The following is a 20,616-nucleotide window of genomic DNA, read 5'->3' as shown; positions in this document are numbered from 1 at the left end:
CTATGTTAAATTTGTACCTTACACCATGACCTGGTCACCTACATACGGTGATATCATCAAATGTTAAACTTGCACATCACACCATGACCTGGTCACCTACATACGGTCATGTCATCCATTCTATGTTAAATTTGTACATTACACCATGACCTGGTCACCTACATACGGTCACGTCGTCCTATGTTAAACTTGTACGTCACACCATGACCTGGTCACCTACATACGGTCATGTCATCCATCCTATGTTAAATTTGTACATTACACCATGACCTGGTCACCTACATACGGTCATATCATCAAATGTTAAACTTGCACATCACACCATGACCTGGTCACCTACATACGGTCATGTCATCCATCCTATGTTAAATTTGTACCTTACACCATGACCTGGTCACCTACATACGGTGATATCATCAAATGTTAAACTTGCACATCACACCATGACCTGGTCACCTACATACGGTCATGTCATCCATCCTATGTTAAATTTGTACATTACACCATGACCTGGTCACCTACATACGGTCATATCATCCTATGTTAAACTTGCACATCACACCATGACCTGGTCACCTACATACGGTCATGGCATCCATCCTATGTTAAACTTGCACATCACACCATGACCTGGTCACCTACATATGGTCATGGCATCCATCCTATGTTAAATTTGTACATTACACCATGACCTGGTCACCTACATACGGTCATATCATCCTATGTTAAACTTGCACATCACACCATGACCTGGTCACCTACATACGGTCATGTCATCCATCCTATGTTAAATTTGTACCTTACACCATGACCTGGTCACCTACATACGGTGATATCATCAAATGTTAAACTTGCACATCACACCATGACCTGGTCACCTACATACGGTCATGTCATCCATCCTATGTTAAATTTGTACATTACACCATGACCTGGTCACCTACATACGGTCATATCATCCTATGTTAAACTTGCACATCACACCATGACCTGGTCACCTACATACGGTCATGGCATCCATCCTATGTTAAACTTGTACGTCACACCATGACCTGGTCACCTACATACGGTCATGTCATCCATCCTATGTTAAATTTGTACATTACACCATGACCTGGTCACCTACATACGGTCATGGCATCCATCCGACATACGGTGATTCGCGCATAGAATGGGATTCGCGGGGTGCTGAAGAATCCCGTTTCAATGTTGGAATATTTTCCACGAGAGATTTTTTATCAAAAGGTGTTGCACTTCATCGATTGATGTCCTTGTCTGAACCTCGTCGGTCGTCCACTCGCGACTGATGTAGCGCAGTCTTTGTATCAGAGCGTCGGTTCCACAATCGAACTTTCTTGGCAAGGGTAATGCTGGGTGGTTGGCCATCCCCCTCCCAGCAGTAGTTAGGACAGTAATTATGTAATTTGTTCAGGGTGCCGGCGATAGTTCGCCTACTCTTCGCGAATGACACCGATGGGGTCTTTAATGTCCACCAACTGATCCCGACACATGGGATGGCCAGTTTAACGTCCGTCCGATGGACAGACAGACACGAACACTGATGAGTCGCTCTGCATGTGAAACACCAGGATGAGAGTTCATAGCTGGGTCGGGATTCGAATCAAGACGAGACGGTTTCGAGACCAGTGTCAAGTTGGGAACCCAAACTTAAATCTGATATACCGTTGGACAAAAGCGTTAGAACTCCACCTTACCTGTCGTGGGGTTGCACACCTGTATGGTTTACGTGTTCCAATGAATCCAAGGAGCTTGACCAGCGGTATAGTCACTTCGTCACCACCATGACAATGGTCACCCATGTTGGAGATGTGAAGGTGACAATGGTCACCCATGTTGGAGATGTGAAGGAGCACAGGAACCGAACGAAGAGAGGTATACTCACCAACCCGCAACGGTAAGCGCACCGAATATGCTGAAACACCTTGACAACATGACGTCACAATCGATAAGAATACACCAGGCTAATTTCATCCTGCAGTGGATGAAGTCAACTTTGTACATTGTTGAACTATAATAATTATGTCCTTGGAATTAATTTAAAGTACACACGTCTAATAATAATGTCTGCTGTGTCCTCCGTATGATTTGTGTCCGACTTCTCGGTGCGACAAGTCTCTTCGGTCGAGGTTGATCTGATTAAAGGGAAAAAAGAGATTGAAAAATAAAACAAAGTTGAATCCACAGTTTGAGAGTTTGAGAATGTCATCGGCATCGAAAGGTCGTCGAACCAGCGTTTCTTTCTTGTCCATTGTGAAGCACGGGACGTTTCTTTCCACGGGGTTTGTACGTTTTCCCAAACAAACGAACACGCAGAGATGGATCATCGACACCTCCGGGATCGATCCACCCACACCTTCGGGATCGATCCACCCACACCTCCGGGATCGATCCACTCACACCTCCGGGATCGATCCACCCACACCTCCGGGATCGATCCATCCACACCTTCGGGATCGATCCATCCACACCTCCGGGATCGATTCACCCACACCTTCGGGATCGATCCACCCACACCTTCGGGATCGATCCACCCACACCTTCGGGATCGATCCACCCACACCTTCGGGATCGATCCACCCACACCTTCGGGATCGATCCACCCACACCTTCGGGATCGATCCATCCACACCTTCGGGATCGATCCATCCACACCTTCGGGATCGATCCATCCACACCTTCGGGATCGATCCATCCACACCTTCGGGATCGATCCAACCACACCTCCGGGATCGATCCACCCACACCTCCGGGATCGATCCACCCACACCTTCGGGATCGATCCATCCACACCTCCGGGATCGATTCACCCACACCTTCGGGATCGATCCATCCACACCTTCGGGATCGATCCACCCACACCTTCGGGATCGATCCACCCACACCTTCGGGATCGATCCACCCACACCTTCGGGATCGATCCATCCACACCTTCGGGATCGATCCATCCACACCTTCGGGATCGATCCATCCACACCTTCGGGATCGATCCATCCACACCTTCGGGATCGATCCAACCACACCTTCGGGATCGATCCATCCACACCTTCGGGATCGATGCAACCACACCTTCGGGCTCGATCCATCGACCATCGATCCGAACTCTTCCGCGTCCCCAGAAGTAAGTCGTGGTTCGTCATCGAGGCGACGGAAAAGGGAAGGACCAAGAAATGCGGAAGTTTCAGCCTCGACCGAAGCGACTTGTCGCACTCCTGCTGCGCCGTCCGTTCCAAAGTTTGTCGAAATCGTTATTTGTCCTTTAAAAGGGAAAACGTTTAACATTCCCGAGGATCTCGAACAGGGACAGGTTGTTGGAGAGGACCAACACGTGACCCCTGTAGGCGGTGACCCCTGGACGTGGTGACCCCATGCTGCCCGTTCGTCGCCCGTTGTCATCTTCCCTCGTTCGCCGCGTCCAGTCGTCCTCCGCATCCCACGACCCATGGAGCCCGAGGTTTGGCGACAATGCTCCGAATGGCTGATCACCTGCCGGGTGCTTCCCGCCAACCATCGTGTCACCTTCCCCGAATCGCAGGTGTTCGAACTGGCCCAGGTGCTGCGCGACGGCGTTCTGCTGTGTCAGCTCCTCAACAACCTGCAGCCCGGCACCTTGGACCTCAAACAGATCAACCAGCGGCCGCAAATGTCTCAGGTGCGGCACCGTTTGTCCGCACGTCGAATCGGGGTCCTCGGACAGGTGGTCCTGTACCGGAATGTAACGTCGATTATAGTATTAGGTACGCAGGTAACGAACGCAGCGCGAGAACAGGTGTACCTGTCCGCGAGCGAGTGCTGTTGACACGTCGCTCGAACGTCAGTTACGGACGATCCGAGGTCTGTGAAAGAGCCAGAACTTGTACACAGTCGGAGAAGTTCGTCCACCGTTCAATGTTCGTGTGTTCCGTTTATTTGTTTATTTATTTATTTATTTATTTATTTATTTAATACCAAACAACAATATTTAATTTATTACTTATTTACACTTTTTTTTCCCCCAAATATGAACTTTGTAAGTTGAAAGAATCATCATCTATTGGAGAACGGATTACAATCGGTGTGTCCATGTTCCCTGCTCGCCGCTCGGACGTTGTGCCTCAAACAGGGAGGGTCCGTCTATCTATTACGTACGCAAATATGACAGAATTTTTAACCTCGCCCCCCTGCTTGCTTCTTTGTGTGTTCACCACGTCACCACGTCCCCAAATCGTTTTCACACTCCATACCCATCTTCCGACATCCTCCCCCAAACTCTCTCTCTTCTTCTCTCTTCTTCTCTCTTCTTCTCTCTTCTTCTCTCTTCTTCTCTCTTCTTCTCTCTCTCTTCTCTCTCTCTCTCTCTTCTCTCTCTCTCTTCTTCTCTCTTCTTCTCTCTTCTTCTCTCTTCTTCTCTCTCTCTTCTCTCTCTCTCTCTCTCTCTCTCTCTCTCTTATTCTCTCTCTTCTTCTCTCTCTTCTTCTCTCTCTTCTTCTTCTCTCTTCTTTTCTCTCTTCTTTTCTCTCTTCTTCTCTCTCTTCTTCTCTCTCTTCTTCTCTCTCTTCTTATTCTCTCTGTTCTTCTCTCTCTTCTTATTCTCTCTCTTCTTCTCTCTCTCTTCTCCTCTCTCTCTTCTCTCCCCAATCCTCCCATCAATGCCCTTTTTCTTTTTATCGCCCCTCTTCTCCTTCCTTCAACTACTCATCTCACTTATAATTCCAAACAATTTAACCACGCCCACTGCACATTAAGCCCCTCCCCCACCTCAATTTACAATCCCTGAGTGGGACCATCCATTTATCAATGTTGTAGTAACCAGCGCGGTACAATGCTCCGGAATTCAATAAAATATATATCAAGTTATCCAGAGTTCCAGAAGGATAATATCTCCCTGTTGGTGGGTTAATGGTTAAGATGACTGCCTTAACATCTGAGGGTGTTGGGTTTGAAACCCCGTCATGCTGCTAGATAACACCAGGTGGATTGACTGAGCCTGTCATCCTGAGGTCAGCATGCTAGATAACACCAAGTGGATTGACTGAGCCTGTCATCCTGAGGTCAGCATGCTAGATAACACCAGGTGGATTGACTGAGCCTGTCATCCTGAGGTCAGCATGCTAGATAACACCAGGTGGTTTGACTGAGCCTGTCATCCTGAGGTCAGCATGCTAGATAACACCAGGTGGTTTGACTGAGCCTGTCATCCTGAGGTCAGCATGCTAGATAACACCAGGTGGATTGACTGAGCCTGTCATCCTGAGGTCAGCATGCTAGATAACACCAAGTGGATTGACTGAGCCTGTCATCCTGAGGTCAGCATGCTAGATAACACCAGGTGGTTTGACTGAGCCTGTCATCCTGAGGTCAGCATGCTAGATAACACCAGGTGGTTTGACTGAGCCTGTCATCCTGAGGTCAGCATGCTAGATAACACCAGGTGGTTTGACTGAGCCTGTCATCCTGAGGTCAGCATGCTAGATAACACCAGGTGGTTTGACTGAGCCTGTCATCCTGAGGTCAGCATGCTAGATAACACCAGGTGGTTTGACTGAGCCTGTCATCCTGAGGTCAGCATGCTAGATAACACCAGGTGGATTGACTGAGCCTGTCATCCTGAGGTCAGTATGCTAGATAACACCAGGTGGATTGACTGAGCCTGTCATCCTGAGGTCAGCATGCTAGATAACACCAGGTGGTTTGACTGAGCCTGTCATCCTGAGGTCAGCATGCTAGATAACACCAGGTGGATTGACCTAGCCTGTCATCCTGAGGTCAGCATGCTAGATAACACCAGGTGGATTGACTGAGCCTGTCATCCTGAGGTCAGCATGCGAGATAACACCAGGTGGATTGACTCAGCCTGTCATCCTGAGGTCAGCTTGCTAGATAACACCTGGTGGATTGACTCAGCCTGTCAACCTGAGGTCAGCTTGCTAGGTAACACCAGGTGGATTTACTCAGCCTGTCATCCTGAGGTCAGCATGCTTGGTAACACCAGGTGGTTTGACTGAGCCTGTCATCCTGAGGTCAGCATGCGAGATAACACCAGGTGGATTGACTCAGCCTGTCATCCTGAGGTCAGCTTGCTAGATAACACCTGGTGGATTGACTCAGCCTGTCAACCTGAGGTCAGCTTGCTAGGTAACACCAGGTGGATTGACTCAGCCTGTCATCCTGAGGTCAGCATGCTAGATAACACCTGGTGGATTGACTCAGCCTGTCAACCTGAGGTCAGCTTGCTAGGTAACACCAGGTGGATTTACTCAGCCTGTCATCCTGAGGTCAGCATGCTTGGTAACACCAGGTGGTTTGACTGAGCCTGTCATCCTGAGGTCAGCATGCTTGGTAACACCAGGTGGTTTGACTGAGCCTGTCATCCTGAGGTCAGCAAAATAAGTACAAGATTACCGATAACAAGGGGGGGGGGTACTGCATCAGTGGCACAGCAATGATGCAACCAGCATCCCCAGGCTGTATATGAAGTAATATTAACAATGAAGAGGAATGATTTATCTTTGAAAAAGGCAAAGTCGTTTCAATAACTACTCTTTCTTCGTATCCCCCTGTCCTGTAGAGTGTACATGAGTTGAACACGTTGAAGTTCCCACAACAGTTGTGACACTGATTTTGTTGTTGTTGTTGTTGTTGTTGATGTATTCCAGCCATGCATCAATTTCAAACATTTCCCCCAATTTGTTCATATAGTTCCTGTGCCTCAAGAACATACGCACATTTCTGAACACCTGCACCACGAGCTTCGAACTGCAGCGCGGTGACCTTTTTGACCCCTTCGACCTTTTTGAAATGCGAGACTTCCAGAAGGTGAGGACGGGCATTACCATTTCCAATTGGTTCCACTAACGAGACGACGCCGTTTGGTGAGTTGCATCCGAACTTAACCTAGCCGTGCCCCAATCGTAGTGGGTTACCTGTAAGTGTTAACGCTGAACTCTCCGTGAAATGTCGGTGCACACGTTGAAAGGATGTGCATTGATACATTTGATCCTGAAACAAACTTTCATCGACCTTTCGATTGATACGGACAACGATCAATAATAATAATAATTGTTAATAATGACATTTCAAGGGTCACCATTGCCCGAGCTTTTATCAAACATTTCACAATCTTCTTCCGTGTGAATAGTTGTTAAGTTATCAAAGCTAAATTTGACGGTGTTAATTAGAAACACCTTAAAAAAAAAAAACACGAAATCCTCATTCTCTCCGATGGTGTCATCGTCGGCCTGAATTGAGAGCAAATTGATAATAACGCAGGTTTATCGTGGTGTTTCGCTAGTTAAAAACAAAACTTTCATTAACGAGCTTTCCATGATAATCTGACAATTCTCCAGGTTGAGGCGCACCTTTACTTTTCACCTTATCTCACCTTTAAGGAAATGGAAGCTCCAATGACGTGTGTGGCCGGATGAGTTTTATGGGGCGCTCAAGTTCCCAGACAATTTAATAACACAACTTGTGTGTAAAATATATAATTACATACATTGAAAAGAGCTGATGGCTAACAGGATGGCCGAGAGGTGCGCACACTCACCTCTACGCTGTCTAGCCTGGGTTAGAATCTCTACACAGCTATAAACTGCCATCCTGGTATTTCACAGGTGCCACGGTAGAGTGTGGCACAGGGTGTGGCATTAATAATATGTGTGCTGCCCCTCGGATGGACATCAAACTTGGCGTCCAGTCTGCTGGCATTAGTCGGTGGACGTTAACGATAACCCCGGTGCCCAGGGTTTATTTTAACGTGCAGTAGACCCCTACTTGTGCAGTTCTAAATCCAATTTTGTGCAGTACTAAAATTTATAATAAAAACCCTAATGTCATATAAAGAAACAAGAAGTCAATTCATGACCATGATACTGAAAAGCAAAAGTACCTTTATTTACTGTTTATATGACAAGAAGTATATGTTTAATTTTACATTCACAAATCTATGCTGATTAGTACTTTGTTTTAAAATTTTTGTCAAATACTAAGATGGTTAAAACTTAAAACACTGTGTTTATATGACTAGATATATATTTTTAGTATATTAGATATATATTAGACTAGATATATATATATATATATATATTTTTTTTTTTCTTCTAATTTTATAGACTCCAGTGAGGCATCCTGTGTTGTGTACCTTGTCAAAGGATACAAAGGAACTTAAAATCTATAAAATGTTAAAAAATAGCCATTACAAAGGCTTCTCAGACTCGGAGAGTCTCAAACACTGGGACATGGCACCTTCCTCAAAGATTTGTGCAGTTCTAAAATTTCTTTAAAATAAATCCTGCCGGTGCCCTTAATGAAGAGGAGGCGAGCTATCGCTGGCACCCTGAACAAATTACAAAATTCCTGCCCAAACGACCTAGTCGAACGTCAGGCCTAGACAATTCGGTCTGTGAAAGACGAGGGCCAAAGACCTCCCTAAGCCAACCCCACAATAACGTGGGAAGAGTTGTGGCCATTGAAGAAAGAAAAAGAGCTGAGATCAAATAAGGTCAAAGGTTCGGCAAACTAACTTTTTGAATCTATTATTGATACCATGATGATGATTACCTCCGCCACCGAAGGTGAACGAGGTTCCATTTTCACCCCTTTCTTTCTGTCTGTTTGTCTGTTTGTTTGTTTGTCAGCAGGATTACTCAAAAGGTTGTGGACGGATTCGGATGAAGCTTAGTGGACAGGTTAGGAGTGTGGCACGGACAAACTGATTAGAGTTTGGTGAAGATCCGAATCCGGATCTGGAGACGAGATTCATTTAATTATTTTTAGTGATTCTTCACCATTGAGAGATAGGGCCAAAAATAATATAGTATCGTACAGCATGAGATTTAAAAAAATGTATTCAGCCCGATATGTTCTCGTGGATCAGGCATTGCGTGGCGGACGTACGCGCTCTACCGAGTGCCCTTCTAGTTTTACATTTTATTATCATCTTTATGTTGTCAATCTTCCTTGTCTGAGACCCTCCTCACTCTTCACATGCTTTTATTCAATCTTAAAATAACGGTACATGTTGCTTCCTTGCTTGACGCTCTTTAAAAGGATCGAGCATGAACAAACAACACTGGGAGGCCAATGGCAAACCACCGACTGTAACTCTTGCCAAGAAAATGCTTCAGCAACACCAACGTTCTGTAAAGTACATCTACATCAAAAAATTCAATCTTTCACTGATTTATGGCTGCTACAAGGAGATTGTGTACATACCAAAACCAGACTCAGTGGTGCAAGGGTTTGAGAATCTACTCTGAGTCTGGGAGGTCGGTGGTGCGAACCCCGACCGAGTCATACCAAAGACTCGAAAAAATGGTACGTGCTGCTTCCTGGATTGATGCTCAGCATTTAAAGGGATAGAGCAGGGACGGACAACCATAGGTCAGCAATCGTGTGCAGAGGAAGAAATGGATCATCATGTTGTCAAGAAACATGGACAAACTTTGCATTAGAGACAAACCGAACAACCTCCTCCTGCATTAAAAATCCTTGGAAGGAATTCATATTATAAGAGAAGGGCATTTCGGAGACATCAATGTGCTTTCACATGAATTACTGGGACGTTAGGGGATAATTGACATATCACCATAGTAGTCCAGTGTATGGGAACCCAGCATTGTAAACTATATGTCAAACAGGTCAACCTAATGCTACAAAATGATTGGAGTTACCAAGTCTGTGAAATACGTTTATCGTGTGATTTACAGGGAGAAAGGCTCGATAGGTTCACCCAAGACGTATCAACTTGTTCAGTCTCAACTCAAACGTTGATGAGTAGACTGTCGACTTGCTGGAGTTCATCAAGTGAGTTTGTAAACTCATCACGTTTAGCCGAGAAAGTTGTGTCGAACAGCAAACTTCAACAGTACTCGGTAGATCAGTACTCAGATCAGTACAACAGTACTCAGATCTAGATCCGGATTCAGATCTTCACCAAAATTAACCGTTGCTGTCCTTGGCCGGTCAACTACATACAAAACAAAAAAAAATTGGAACGATTGCTTGAAAACTGTGGCCAAAAATCGTGTGACAAACAGACAAACAGAGAGACAATTTCGCAAAAAAAAATTTTCACCAAGTAACAAACAGGGGTGAAAACATAACCTCAGTTCACCTTCGGTGGCGCAGGTAACAATTGCTTGCCAAAATAGCTGACTATAAAATCCATGATTGACTGTGTAACAACGTTTCCCATTAGAGTGCAAGTGGGTTTTAGTGATGTCACAAAGCCATTGTTCCATTAAACGGGAAACACTACAATTGTTACTCTTTCTCATATACCTGGATCCATGGAATGACACAGGTCGTTACATCAGTGTGGTTTTTCTGCAGTAGTTGAAGGGTTTTGATTAAGATGCTTTCGTTTGTCCATCGTCCTGTTTTATTACACAATGCTATGAATACAAGAGGTGTCATGAGCTTGGTGCTGGAGATTTATACCTGTCACTATCAGCTAGCCAAGCTGTAATGGCCGAAACAAGTCTGTGTCGACACTGCAAATTTGAACATCAAAACATTATTAATGGTAACCCAAGGTAGAACGAGATTGTTGAAATACGTCTCATTGAACTATTTACTTTGGCCGACACACGGTCACGTGCAGAGGTAGTTCGCGTACCTTTGAGCTGTCTAAGTCTGGATTCGATTCCCGACCAGACGATTTAAACCATCGGATCGGTGCTTCGCACGCAGGTCGTTGCATCGCAAGGTTCATCATCCCCCTCCGACCGTGCTGTTAAGCCGGCTGTCCTCACTGCTCGCATTAGTTGTTGCACGTTAATCTCCTCACGGTATCTATGATGTTGGGTTAGTGAGTTATCGCCGGCACTCTGAACGGATAACAAATTCCTGCCGAAATCGGCTCAGGGTAAACGTCAAGACCGTTGTGCCGGTTCTTGATAGACGAGTCAAAAAATAATCCCAAAAGAATGTGGGAGTAGATTTTACCTTTCATATTTATTTATTTATTTGTTTGTTTGTTTGTTTATTTGAAAAGTCAAATTTGGTCAAGCCCTGTGATTTCACAACTCGTACAGGGATTTTGCACTCATTGCTAAGGAAGGGTCCTTGCTGTTGTATATACTGTGCGAGCAAAACAGTGCCATGTTTGCTTCCTGGGCAGCGCAGTGGTTCAATGTATTGTTAAAATGCAAATAATTACCTTCTCGTAGTCGCTTGAAAACGAGCATTTCTGGCTGCATTCCAAGCAGGTTTTGATTTGTAAAAAGTAAAATCTCACTTTTCCTGATTGCTTCACCCGTATAAGGAATTTACACAACTCACCACAATGTTTTGCCTTCATAATTTGAATGGTATTTGGTTCAAGAATCGGAGTAATAGAGAAGCAAATAAAAAAAACATGAAAATGATCATCGTACTGATGATATTATCAAGGAGCTGACACGATAGCCTAGAGCAGGGGTCTCCAACCTGCGGCCCGCGGGCCACATGCGGCCCATTAGACGGATTTATGCGGCCCGCGGTGCCATATTAAGTTTGCAATGCGGCCCGCGATACTGCCAATTTGTCAGGGTCAATGATCAAAGCGTTCTGTAATTTTTATTATGATTTTGATTCATATTAGACACGTGTTTTTAACACGATTATTCATTTATCATATTTGTTGGCAAGAAAAATATATTCAGTACTAATTTTAGTTTAAATTTCCGCATATTAATTATATATATATATTTTTCCGGAATTTAGCGTCCTTTTTTGGGGTGCGGTCCTCCGCCCCTCTCACCACTTTGATTTTGTGGCCCTCCGCCCAAAAAGGTTGGAGACCCCTGGCCGAGAGGTATGTACCCTCGTCTCGAAGCTCTCAAGCCTGGGTTTGAATCCATACGCAGGTATAAACTGCCGTCCTGGTGTTTCACAGGCAGGGTCATTCATCAATGTGTGTGCCGTCCCTCGGATGGACGTTAAATGTTGGTGTCCCGTCTGCTAACATTAGTTGGTGGACGTTAAAGATCCGCACGGTGTCTTTTGTGAAGAGTTGGCGAGCTATCGCCGGCGCCATGGCCCAAATTACAACTTCTTGTCCAAATCATTTTCGGTTCAACATCAGGCCAGGCCAGCTGGTTCGTCAATATCTTGGGTCAAAAACATTACCCGGCTGACCCCACAAGAGGAATGACTGTTTGGGGCTGTTTAAATAGTATTCCAATAATGTTATCAGGTTACTTTCCATGTTCTCATGGCAGGGAATAAGATTAGGGTTAATATTTCCGTACTTTTTCTTCTCATTTACATTTACTTGTTCCACTCTGAGGTGCAATGAAGTATAATCTCACTTTTTCCAACTATGTTTCCCAAATCCAGGCGTTTTATTTATGGGAAGCAAAGGATGAAAGAAGCGGTGACTGAATAACACAGATTTCATGTCACGAACACTATTTCACGAAGACAAACTTTGCGAACATCCATGAGTATTTGGGTGTGCTTTGTAGCTGCCACATATTATGTACACGTAGGAGGGGTGGGGCAGGTAAATTGACACCTTGAGGACAGAAACGAAAAGGTGAACCCTATTGAGGAAATCTTTGATCCAATGACTCTGAAACTACCAATGAGACGCACACACAAGGTCATGTGCCAAGACTAAAAACAAAGCAGATGGCACATTTTTCCAACAAAGATAAAAAGAGTTGTTTGACAGCCACGGTTAAGCAATGACCTTCGGGGAATATGCAAAGTGCAGAAGAGTAATATTGTGAGAGTATCACAGGGACCTGGATATCCTCAAAACTGTTCGCAGCTGCAATTGTCGGTCAAAACACCTCTTTACCAAGCAGGGTCAGGGATGTGCAACAAGCACAGACTCGGAGGTGTCATGGTTAGAGTGTCTTCTCTGAGTATGAGATGTTGGTGGTTTGAACCCTGGCTAAGTCATACCAAAGACTTTAAAAACAGTGTTCGCTGCTTCCTTGCCTGATTCTCAGCAAGTAAAAGGATAGAACATGGACAAACAACCATAGGTTGGCAACCATAGCACAGGTTTTGATGGTCCTAATAGCCTCCTGTTGCGTTGAAGTTCCTTGTAAAGGAACTCCTATCATCATTATTATCATTATTATTACCTCCGGGGAAAAAAAAATTCCTATATTTTGGTGAACCCGATATGAGGATGGCCCTTAATTTGTTTAATTAATTATTAGGGACACAATTCTTCCTCCTGTCGTTCTTAATATTGGGAATTATATCCCTAATTTGGCAGTTTCAGTTTGTCATGACTTGTGAACATTACAAACTCAAATTCACTGTTAATCGTAAGAAATAATGAGCAACGATGCTGAAAACGCTTTGCGGTACGAATATGATATTATTCGGCGTCGTCGTATTGTCAAGAAAGCATTCGATCGATGTACGTAGTTCGTACCAGGTTTTGATCTTTTTATCCCTCAGCCATGTGTATCAAAGCCCATGTGTGCCAATCCCATGCAATGTCCAACGTTTCCGTCCGCTGTGTCAATCCGCATGGAAGGGAAGGAAATGGTGGCATTTTTAGCTTGTCCCCATGGGAGAGCTGTCATTTGGCGGGATAGAATGTTCCTTTCAATGGACACAAAATGAACCCATCACTTTTCGTACACAGTTGTAATTAGACTTGTAGGTACTGCGAGTAACTATTTACTTTTTGAGCGTTTTTTCTGGCAGCATTGTTTCCCATCGTTTGGGAAATAGGGGCCTTCTTCTCATTACGGCCGAGCGAGGAGAGGAATTATGGACAATGATTGAGAAAAGCACGGAAAGTGTGGGCGAAAGAGAGGGGAGAAAAGGAAGGAGTGTGGGAGTTGGGGAGGAATGGTGGATGAAAAAAACAACAACCAAGTTTGAAGGAAAGGAGAGGGAAGGTGAATGTATGATGTTTAGTGGGGGGTGGGGGGGGTCAGGGAAGGATGGGGGAGGTTGGAGTGAAAAATGCATCATTTTTGCACAAGTAACATGAAGATGTTGCACCGTTCGTTTGTTGGTGCTCTATTTCACTCTTCGCTTCGCTCTTCGTCCCTGTTGATAATCTCATGATCAAGTCTGAGTTTCCTCCAGAAGTACAGGCTCTGGCATCAGGCTGTACGGTTTGCGGGAACAATGCGGTTTGGCGACGATTCGGCGCAGACCCCTCTGCTTGTGGTCATCCATATTGGTTACTTGCTGCAGCTTTGCTTTTTGAAAGTCCTGAAATTATCGACATAAACCACCCTTCCTGTTCCCTTGTAAATAAAACCAGAATATCCCAACAGTTTTTGCAGCAGAGCCTGGTGGCTCGGGAATCAGAATGATCAAAGGTCATGCATGGGATCGTGTTTGTGTAAAAGTCGAGCATTTTTGGATCAACTGATAGATCATTCTGGGTTTTTCTTGTTTTATTAAAAAAAAAATTCCATTAAATCTAACATTTCATCAATTTCGCAGGTAAAGCTTCACTGCTTATTAGCATTCCTAATTTCAGATTACAAGTATGAAAATGTTATGATGGATGATTTATATAAGCTTATATTTTGCAAAAGATTTACGAAACTTTGTATTACACCAGAAAACATTAAATGTACGGAAGAACTGGACTCAGACCCAGTTAGTATTTTGACCCAAAGAAATTCATAACTTTTGGGACTTTAATTCCACTTTTTTTTTCTTCTGATAAAGATCCCAAGATCTTTATCAGAAGAAAAGATAAATCATCAGATCAGAAAAGATCAGATCTTTATCCAAGATAAAGATCTGATCCAGGGGATTCTGGCCAATGGTTCCTTCAGGAATTGACCGGCCACACCTGACGTTTGATTGCGGTAGCCAGGGGTGTCAGAGATTCTCTTAGCTAAAGACACCATGGAATATTTAATGTCCACTTTTGCCTCCAGTGCCAGCAGAAGGGTCCTATGGCTTTACGTCCATCCAAGCGACGGCACACACATCGATGAATCGCCCTGACTACGAAACACCAGGATGACAGTTTTATAGCTGGGTCGGGATTCAAACCCAGATTAGACAGCTCAAAGACGGCTGTGCATACCTCTAAGCTATCCTGGCAGACAAACATTTTCTCACTACATCATGATCAGTAAATATGACCTCATAAAAAGGAGTTATAATGCATTTTGCTGATTTCGTCAAACTTCCAAACACCCAGCTTTGTTTCAGCGGAGGCTATTTCCCTCTTATGACCGATTGCAAATTTGTGCAAAATGCACAAGAACAGGAAGAATGCTTGGCTATCTCAGCTTTCCACTTCCGGGTTAAAGATCATGTTTGTGGAATGTGGCAGCAGAGTGCAGGAAGTTGCAAAACTTTGATCTGCTGAGACACCTTTGTTACTAACCAGGGGCTTTCGATATGTGGGATTTTTATAGGTTGATAAGAGCATCGATGAAAAATACCAATCTGTTGATTCTATCCTGACACTTGTTAATGTAACGCAGTTCCTCATGTTGAAAGGCGTGCAGGAAATGCGTTCGATGCATTTCTTTACACATGCTCCAAGTTTCATGAATGCTCAATATGCAGGAATTGATCACTGTATAAGCTTGGGGCTTAACGTATATAAGTCAAAATAAAAAAGGGTGATTGTCCAATTGAAAGTTAATTTTTTTTAAGACAATTTAGAAAATTTATGGTTTTGTTTATGCCATTTATTGGCTTTTATATGTTGGAAAACAAATGCTCTGATCAACACTACTTGTAGAATGATGCGTAAAGTACTAAATGAAAAACTGCATGAGAACTGCGTGATGTCGGATACAAACAAGTAGTTTTCTCAATCAGAAAACAACGTTGCTTTGGAAAGTTGCTACATCTGAGGAAGGACATAGCTGCCAGCGAGAGGGCACAGCATAGTGTGACAATATTTATTCCAGGCCTAGCTAGACTAAGCTATGAGGAGCGGCTGAAGGAGACAGGACTTTATACATTCGAAAGAAGGTGATTACAAGGGGATCTGATTGAGATGTTTAAAATAATTCAGGCTTTTTCAACAGAATGGTGGAGTAAACAACAGTTTAAATGTAACGAAGAGGAGAGTTTGGATGGTAGTAAGACGAGAGTCTTTCACCCAGAGTAGTTAATGCATAGAATGTTCTCCCTGGAAAGGTAGTGGTAGCAGAAACAGTATGACAACAACTAATCTGCAAGTCCAACTAAGGGGCATAGTGACCCCCTTGGGGGTTGATGCTTTTGCACTTTGCTCCCTTGGGCCAAAGGTGACGTGAAGTTAGCAAGGTAATTTTGTAATTTGTTCATAAAACCAGGGATTTCTCGCCTACTCTTCACGAACGACATCGTGTCATCTGTATGCCGGCAAGTAGATAGTTTCAAGTTTGAGATAGATATGTACCTAGAAGCATTGGGAATAGAAGTGTAAATAGACATTGGCAGGAATGATTTGTAGCTGAGGTATGCATGGGTGACTATATACCTATGTCATTATTGTGATGTCTGTGAGAGGGTCTCGTCAAAAGGTGAAGATATTGTCTGTGTCTGTTCATTCCTCACCTTACAACCATGTCTACCCTTCCTCTATAAAATAATCCCGAAAACCCCAAAAATAATTACAGTGTACAATTAGAAGGGCCAATGGTAGAGCGCATACCTCGGCCCAGATATGGATTCGGATCTTCAGCAAAATCGAACCAATTCGTCCTTGTCACACACACACATACACACACGTCCACCATGTTTCATCTGAATCTGTCCAGAACTTTTGAGAAATCTTGCTCACAGACAGACAGATAAACAGACAGATATGGGTGAAAACATGACCTCCTTCCACATTCGGCGGGCGGAGGTAATAATTCTTAATATGATTTAAAATAATAACTGGAGAGTTCATCGAACACCTTACCCCACACAGTATTGAGAAAAAGGATGTGGGAAGGATCTTTTCAACTGTTGCTTTGCATTTCTGAGCACGATATTTATCTCCTACAAGCCGTGATTTTGTCCGAATCTCGATATTTCCCAATGCTGAAAACTCGAGCGGTAAATTTGATTGATCGAGATTGTGTAAAATGGCGTAATATTTTCTCTAATTACTGCGAAACTGGAGGTTTTTGGAAGTGACAAGAAAGTGATTTGTGTTCCACTGTTCAAGTATATAAATGATTTGAAATAAAATGAAGGCTTTTAAAGGATGTATAAAAAAAACATTTTCGGAGGATTTCCGACATTGATGCACAGTCTTTTACGGCTCCTTATTTAACGCATTAAATCAGAACAATCGTGTCTGTTGTTTGTTTCCTTTATGAAGTCCCCAAAAACACGAAGTTTCCTGTTTGGAATGATTTTCAATTTTGTTTCACTGCTAGACACACAGACAGACTAAATATATTACCTGACTCCTCCTGTGTGCAATACATGCTTGGGACGAGATTCCGTACAATGTGCCAAATTCAGGGCCAAGGTGCTGCTAAACTGCAGGATCATGTTCCGATTCGTATTCTGATTCGTGTTCTAGATTGTTCAAAATATAAAATCATATTGAAATTCAGTAGTTCCTCATTTGTAGACTGACATCTATAGACAGACAGAGTGAATCAATCGATGCACCACGTTTTGCTCTTCATACGCGTGGTAATAATGTTTTTGTCGTAATATATATATATATATATATATATATATATATATATATATATATATATATATATATATATATATATATATATATATATATATATATATATATAACACCGTGGTAATGTCTGTGCTTGCTTCACTGGTCTCGTACACACCCCTCCACCCCACCGTACATTTTATTTGATAAACGTTTAGATTTAATTAATGTGGGTTAGATGTAGCAAATGCTTGATGAGACAAATCGCTTCCTCCTGCGTGCAAATTCCTTGTGTATTCCCTTTTGTTTGAGTTATCAATGTTTTCCATTGTTCCTATACTATCACGATATAATTAAGGACACCGATACATAGAACATAACATGGAAAAAAAATGTTAATATTTATGAAACATTGTAATTAAATTCAATCTTGAATAAGATGTAGTTGCACAAACAGTTGATATTTCAAACCTGGAAAATAGCTGAACTATTTGACGAAATGGAATTTAAAAAAATAAAACCTGGAATGATCTATCATTTGATGCAAATGCTTGACTATTACGCAAACGATTACTTTATCATGGTTTTGCAGTCCCAAACTGCTACGGACATCCACTCCGGTGATTTGGAGCTTCAATCTGCCGCCTCTGCGCCACATGGCCATCAACACCTGAAATGCACTGGGGTGCAGAGGAGTGGGAGAGGGGGGAGAACAATGTAACAGGGCTTTACAACCCTAGAACAGGAGCCAGAGAGCTGGCGCCGAGCTGTGCTCATAAATATAAGCCGTATTAAGCCTTTATATTCAAACGGCTTTAAACAGTTTTATGTTCTTTGGAATTTATTGTCTGAATGGCTTTATGTTCATTCAAGCATTTTAAAATTTTTAACACAAAATAAAATGTTATTTGTAGAGTTAGTAAACATCCATATGGAGGCTTTTTACAGGTTTTAAAGGATGTACATTGGAACCAGTCATTGCAGGGGCAGAGTCGTGTAATCGCCATGGAATTTCATTGTCTCAAAGGACTTTTAAAAAGTGAATTAAAAACCATTTAAACAAAACCTTGTATTCACTGCAGGGGGATTATAATATGAAATTGATCGCCTGGCAAACGTTATGGACTTTAATAAAATATAACGAAAGAAGAAAATGTTATAATATATATGTATATATTATATGTATATACTGTATATATGTATGTATGTATTATCTGTATATATTATCTGTATAAATATATATATATATATATATATATATATATATATGTATATATATATATATATATATATATATATATATATATATTATATGTATATGTATATATATATATATATATATATATATATATATATATAATATATGTGTATATATATATGTATATATATATATATATGTATATATATATATATTATATGTATATATATATGTATATGTATCTATGTATCTATGTATCTATATTATATATATATATATATATATATATATATATATATATATATATATATATATATGTATCTATATTATATATATATATATATATATATATATATATATATATATATATATATATATATATATATATATATATATATATATATATATATATATATATATATATATATATATATATATATATATATATATATATATATATATATATATATATATATATATATATATATATATATATATATTTTACAATCCTTGTCTTGTCCTCATGTCCATTTTGATATCTTTTTGAAGGAGCACATTTCTTTTGCAAGACATTAGCACACATACATTCCAACAGGTTGGTGTAGAGGTGCGGGCACTTACCTTTGTGAACTCTGTTGCCTGGGTTAAATTCTCAACCCAATTATAAACTGTCAAATCGGTGCTTTGCCAGAAGGGTGTTGCATCATTTACGTTTGCAGTCCATCGGAAGGACATTGAGCCAGGTGCCCGTCTGCTAGCATTAGTTGGTGCAAGTTAAAAGTTCTCCACAGTGTCATTCACAAAGACTAGGAGAGTTATCGCCAGCACTTTAAACAAATTACTGCCTAAACTACTGCTGGGAAGGCAATGGCAAACCACCAAGTGGAATCATTGCTGAGGGTATAGTTTGGCAGCACTGATCCTGTCTTTTCGCAAGGCCATATATCTGTATATATATATATATATATATATATATATATATATATATATATATATATATATATATATATATATATATATATACATATATATATATATATATATATATATATATATATATATATATTCATAAATATTTTAAGTCTCGTTTATATTATCATTATCATTTTGAGAACTCTTACATCAATATTTTTAAAGCATTGAATGATTCGGCTTATATAATGTTTCAGAAAGATATTTGAGCATCATTGTTGGGACCATCTGACCATAAGGGACCATCTGTGCACTTGTCTTTATGATTCTGTGACCCCAAGTTCAAATGTTGTATACTTTGTAGATTGTCAAGTAAATGCAGTTGTTTTTCAAATTAATACATGCTGATTTGGCTTAAAGTCCTTGTCTTGCACATTTTGAGACTGATGGTGGTGTTAAAAAGAGATGACGGATAATTTCAAAATGTTTAACAGTGGTGAAGCTTAAAAAATTAAATAATTAATGTGTAAGGAAATATGTGAAGTTGTACTTCATCAGATGGTCAATAAGCTATTTGATGGGGTTCTGGGAGCTGGCAGGAGAGCTCAGAGGGCAATGCTCTCGTCTTTGAGCCACGTGGCTTGGTTTTGAATCTTGATCCAGCTATAAACTGTCACCCTGGTGTATCACAGGCAGAGCGATACATCATTGTATGCGCCGTCCACCGGCAGGACGTCAACCCTGAGTACCGGCTGCCAACGCTGGTCCTTCGTAGATGATAAATATCCCACAATTTCCTTCACAGAGAGTAGGGGAGTTATCTCTGGCACCATGAACAAATTGCAAATCCCTGTCACCGTCAGACGCACGTCATGCCTGGCCAGCCGGTTCGGGAAAGTCCGAGACCATAATTGTTTCCCGGGCAATCCCACAATCCCACAATAAAGAGTGATAAAGGTTTGAAAAG

At 41.9% G+C, this 20,616-nt stretch overlaps 1 protein-coding gene across 3 annotated transcripts in view; it reads left to right on the top strand.

Moving 5' to 3' along the window:
- LOC147027074 (guanine nucleotide exchange factor VAV2-like) overlaps window positions 1–20,616 on the top strand; it is a 141,359-nt gene that overhangs the window by 81,355 nt on the left and 39,388 nt on the right. For 2 of the 3 annotated variants that reach the window (XM_085883232.1, XM_085883231.1), the window contains one exon: window positions 6,697–6,813. In XM_085883232.1, the coding sequence (XP_085739358.1) occupies window positions 6,697–6,813 (117 nt within the window). Of the gene's footprint in view, window positions 1–3,178; window positions 3,671–6,696; window positions 6,814–20,616 lie in introns of those variants that run through there. The other variant, XM_085883230.1, reaches the window with a different exon arrangement.

The sequence above is a fragment of the Eptatretus burgeri genome, chromosome 5, assembly GCF_056783735.1.
Source record: "Eptatretus burgeri isolate ZD-2024b chromosome 5, Ebu_testis_v1, whole genome shotgun sequence".
In the NCBI taxonomy this organism is placed as follows: Eukaryota; Metazoa; Chordata; class Myxini; order Myxiniformes; family Myxinidae; genus Eptatretus; species Eptatretus burgeri.
Note: the sequence above shows the minus strand (reverse complement) of the source record. Positions and strands in the feature narration are given on the sequence as shown.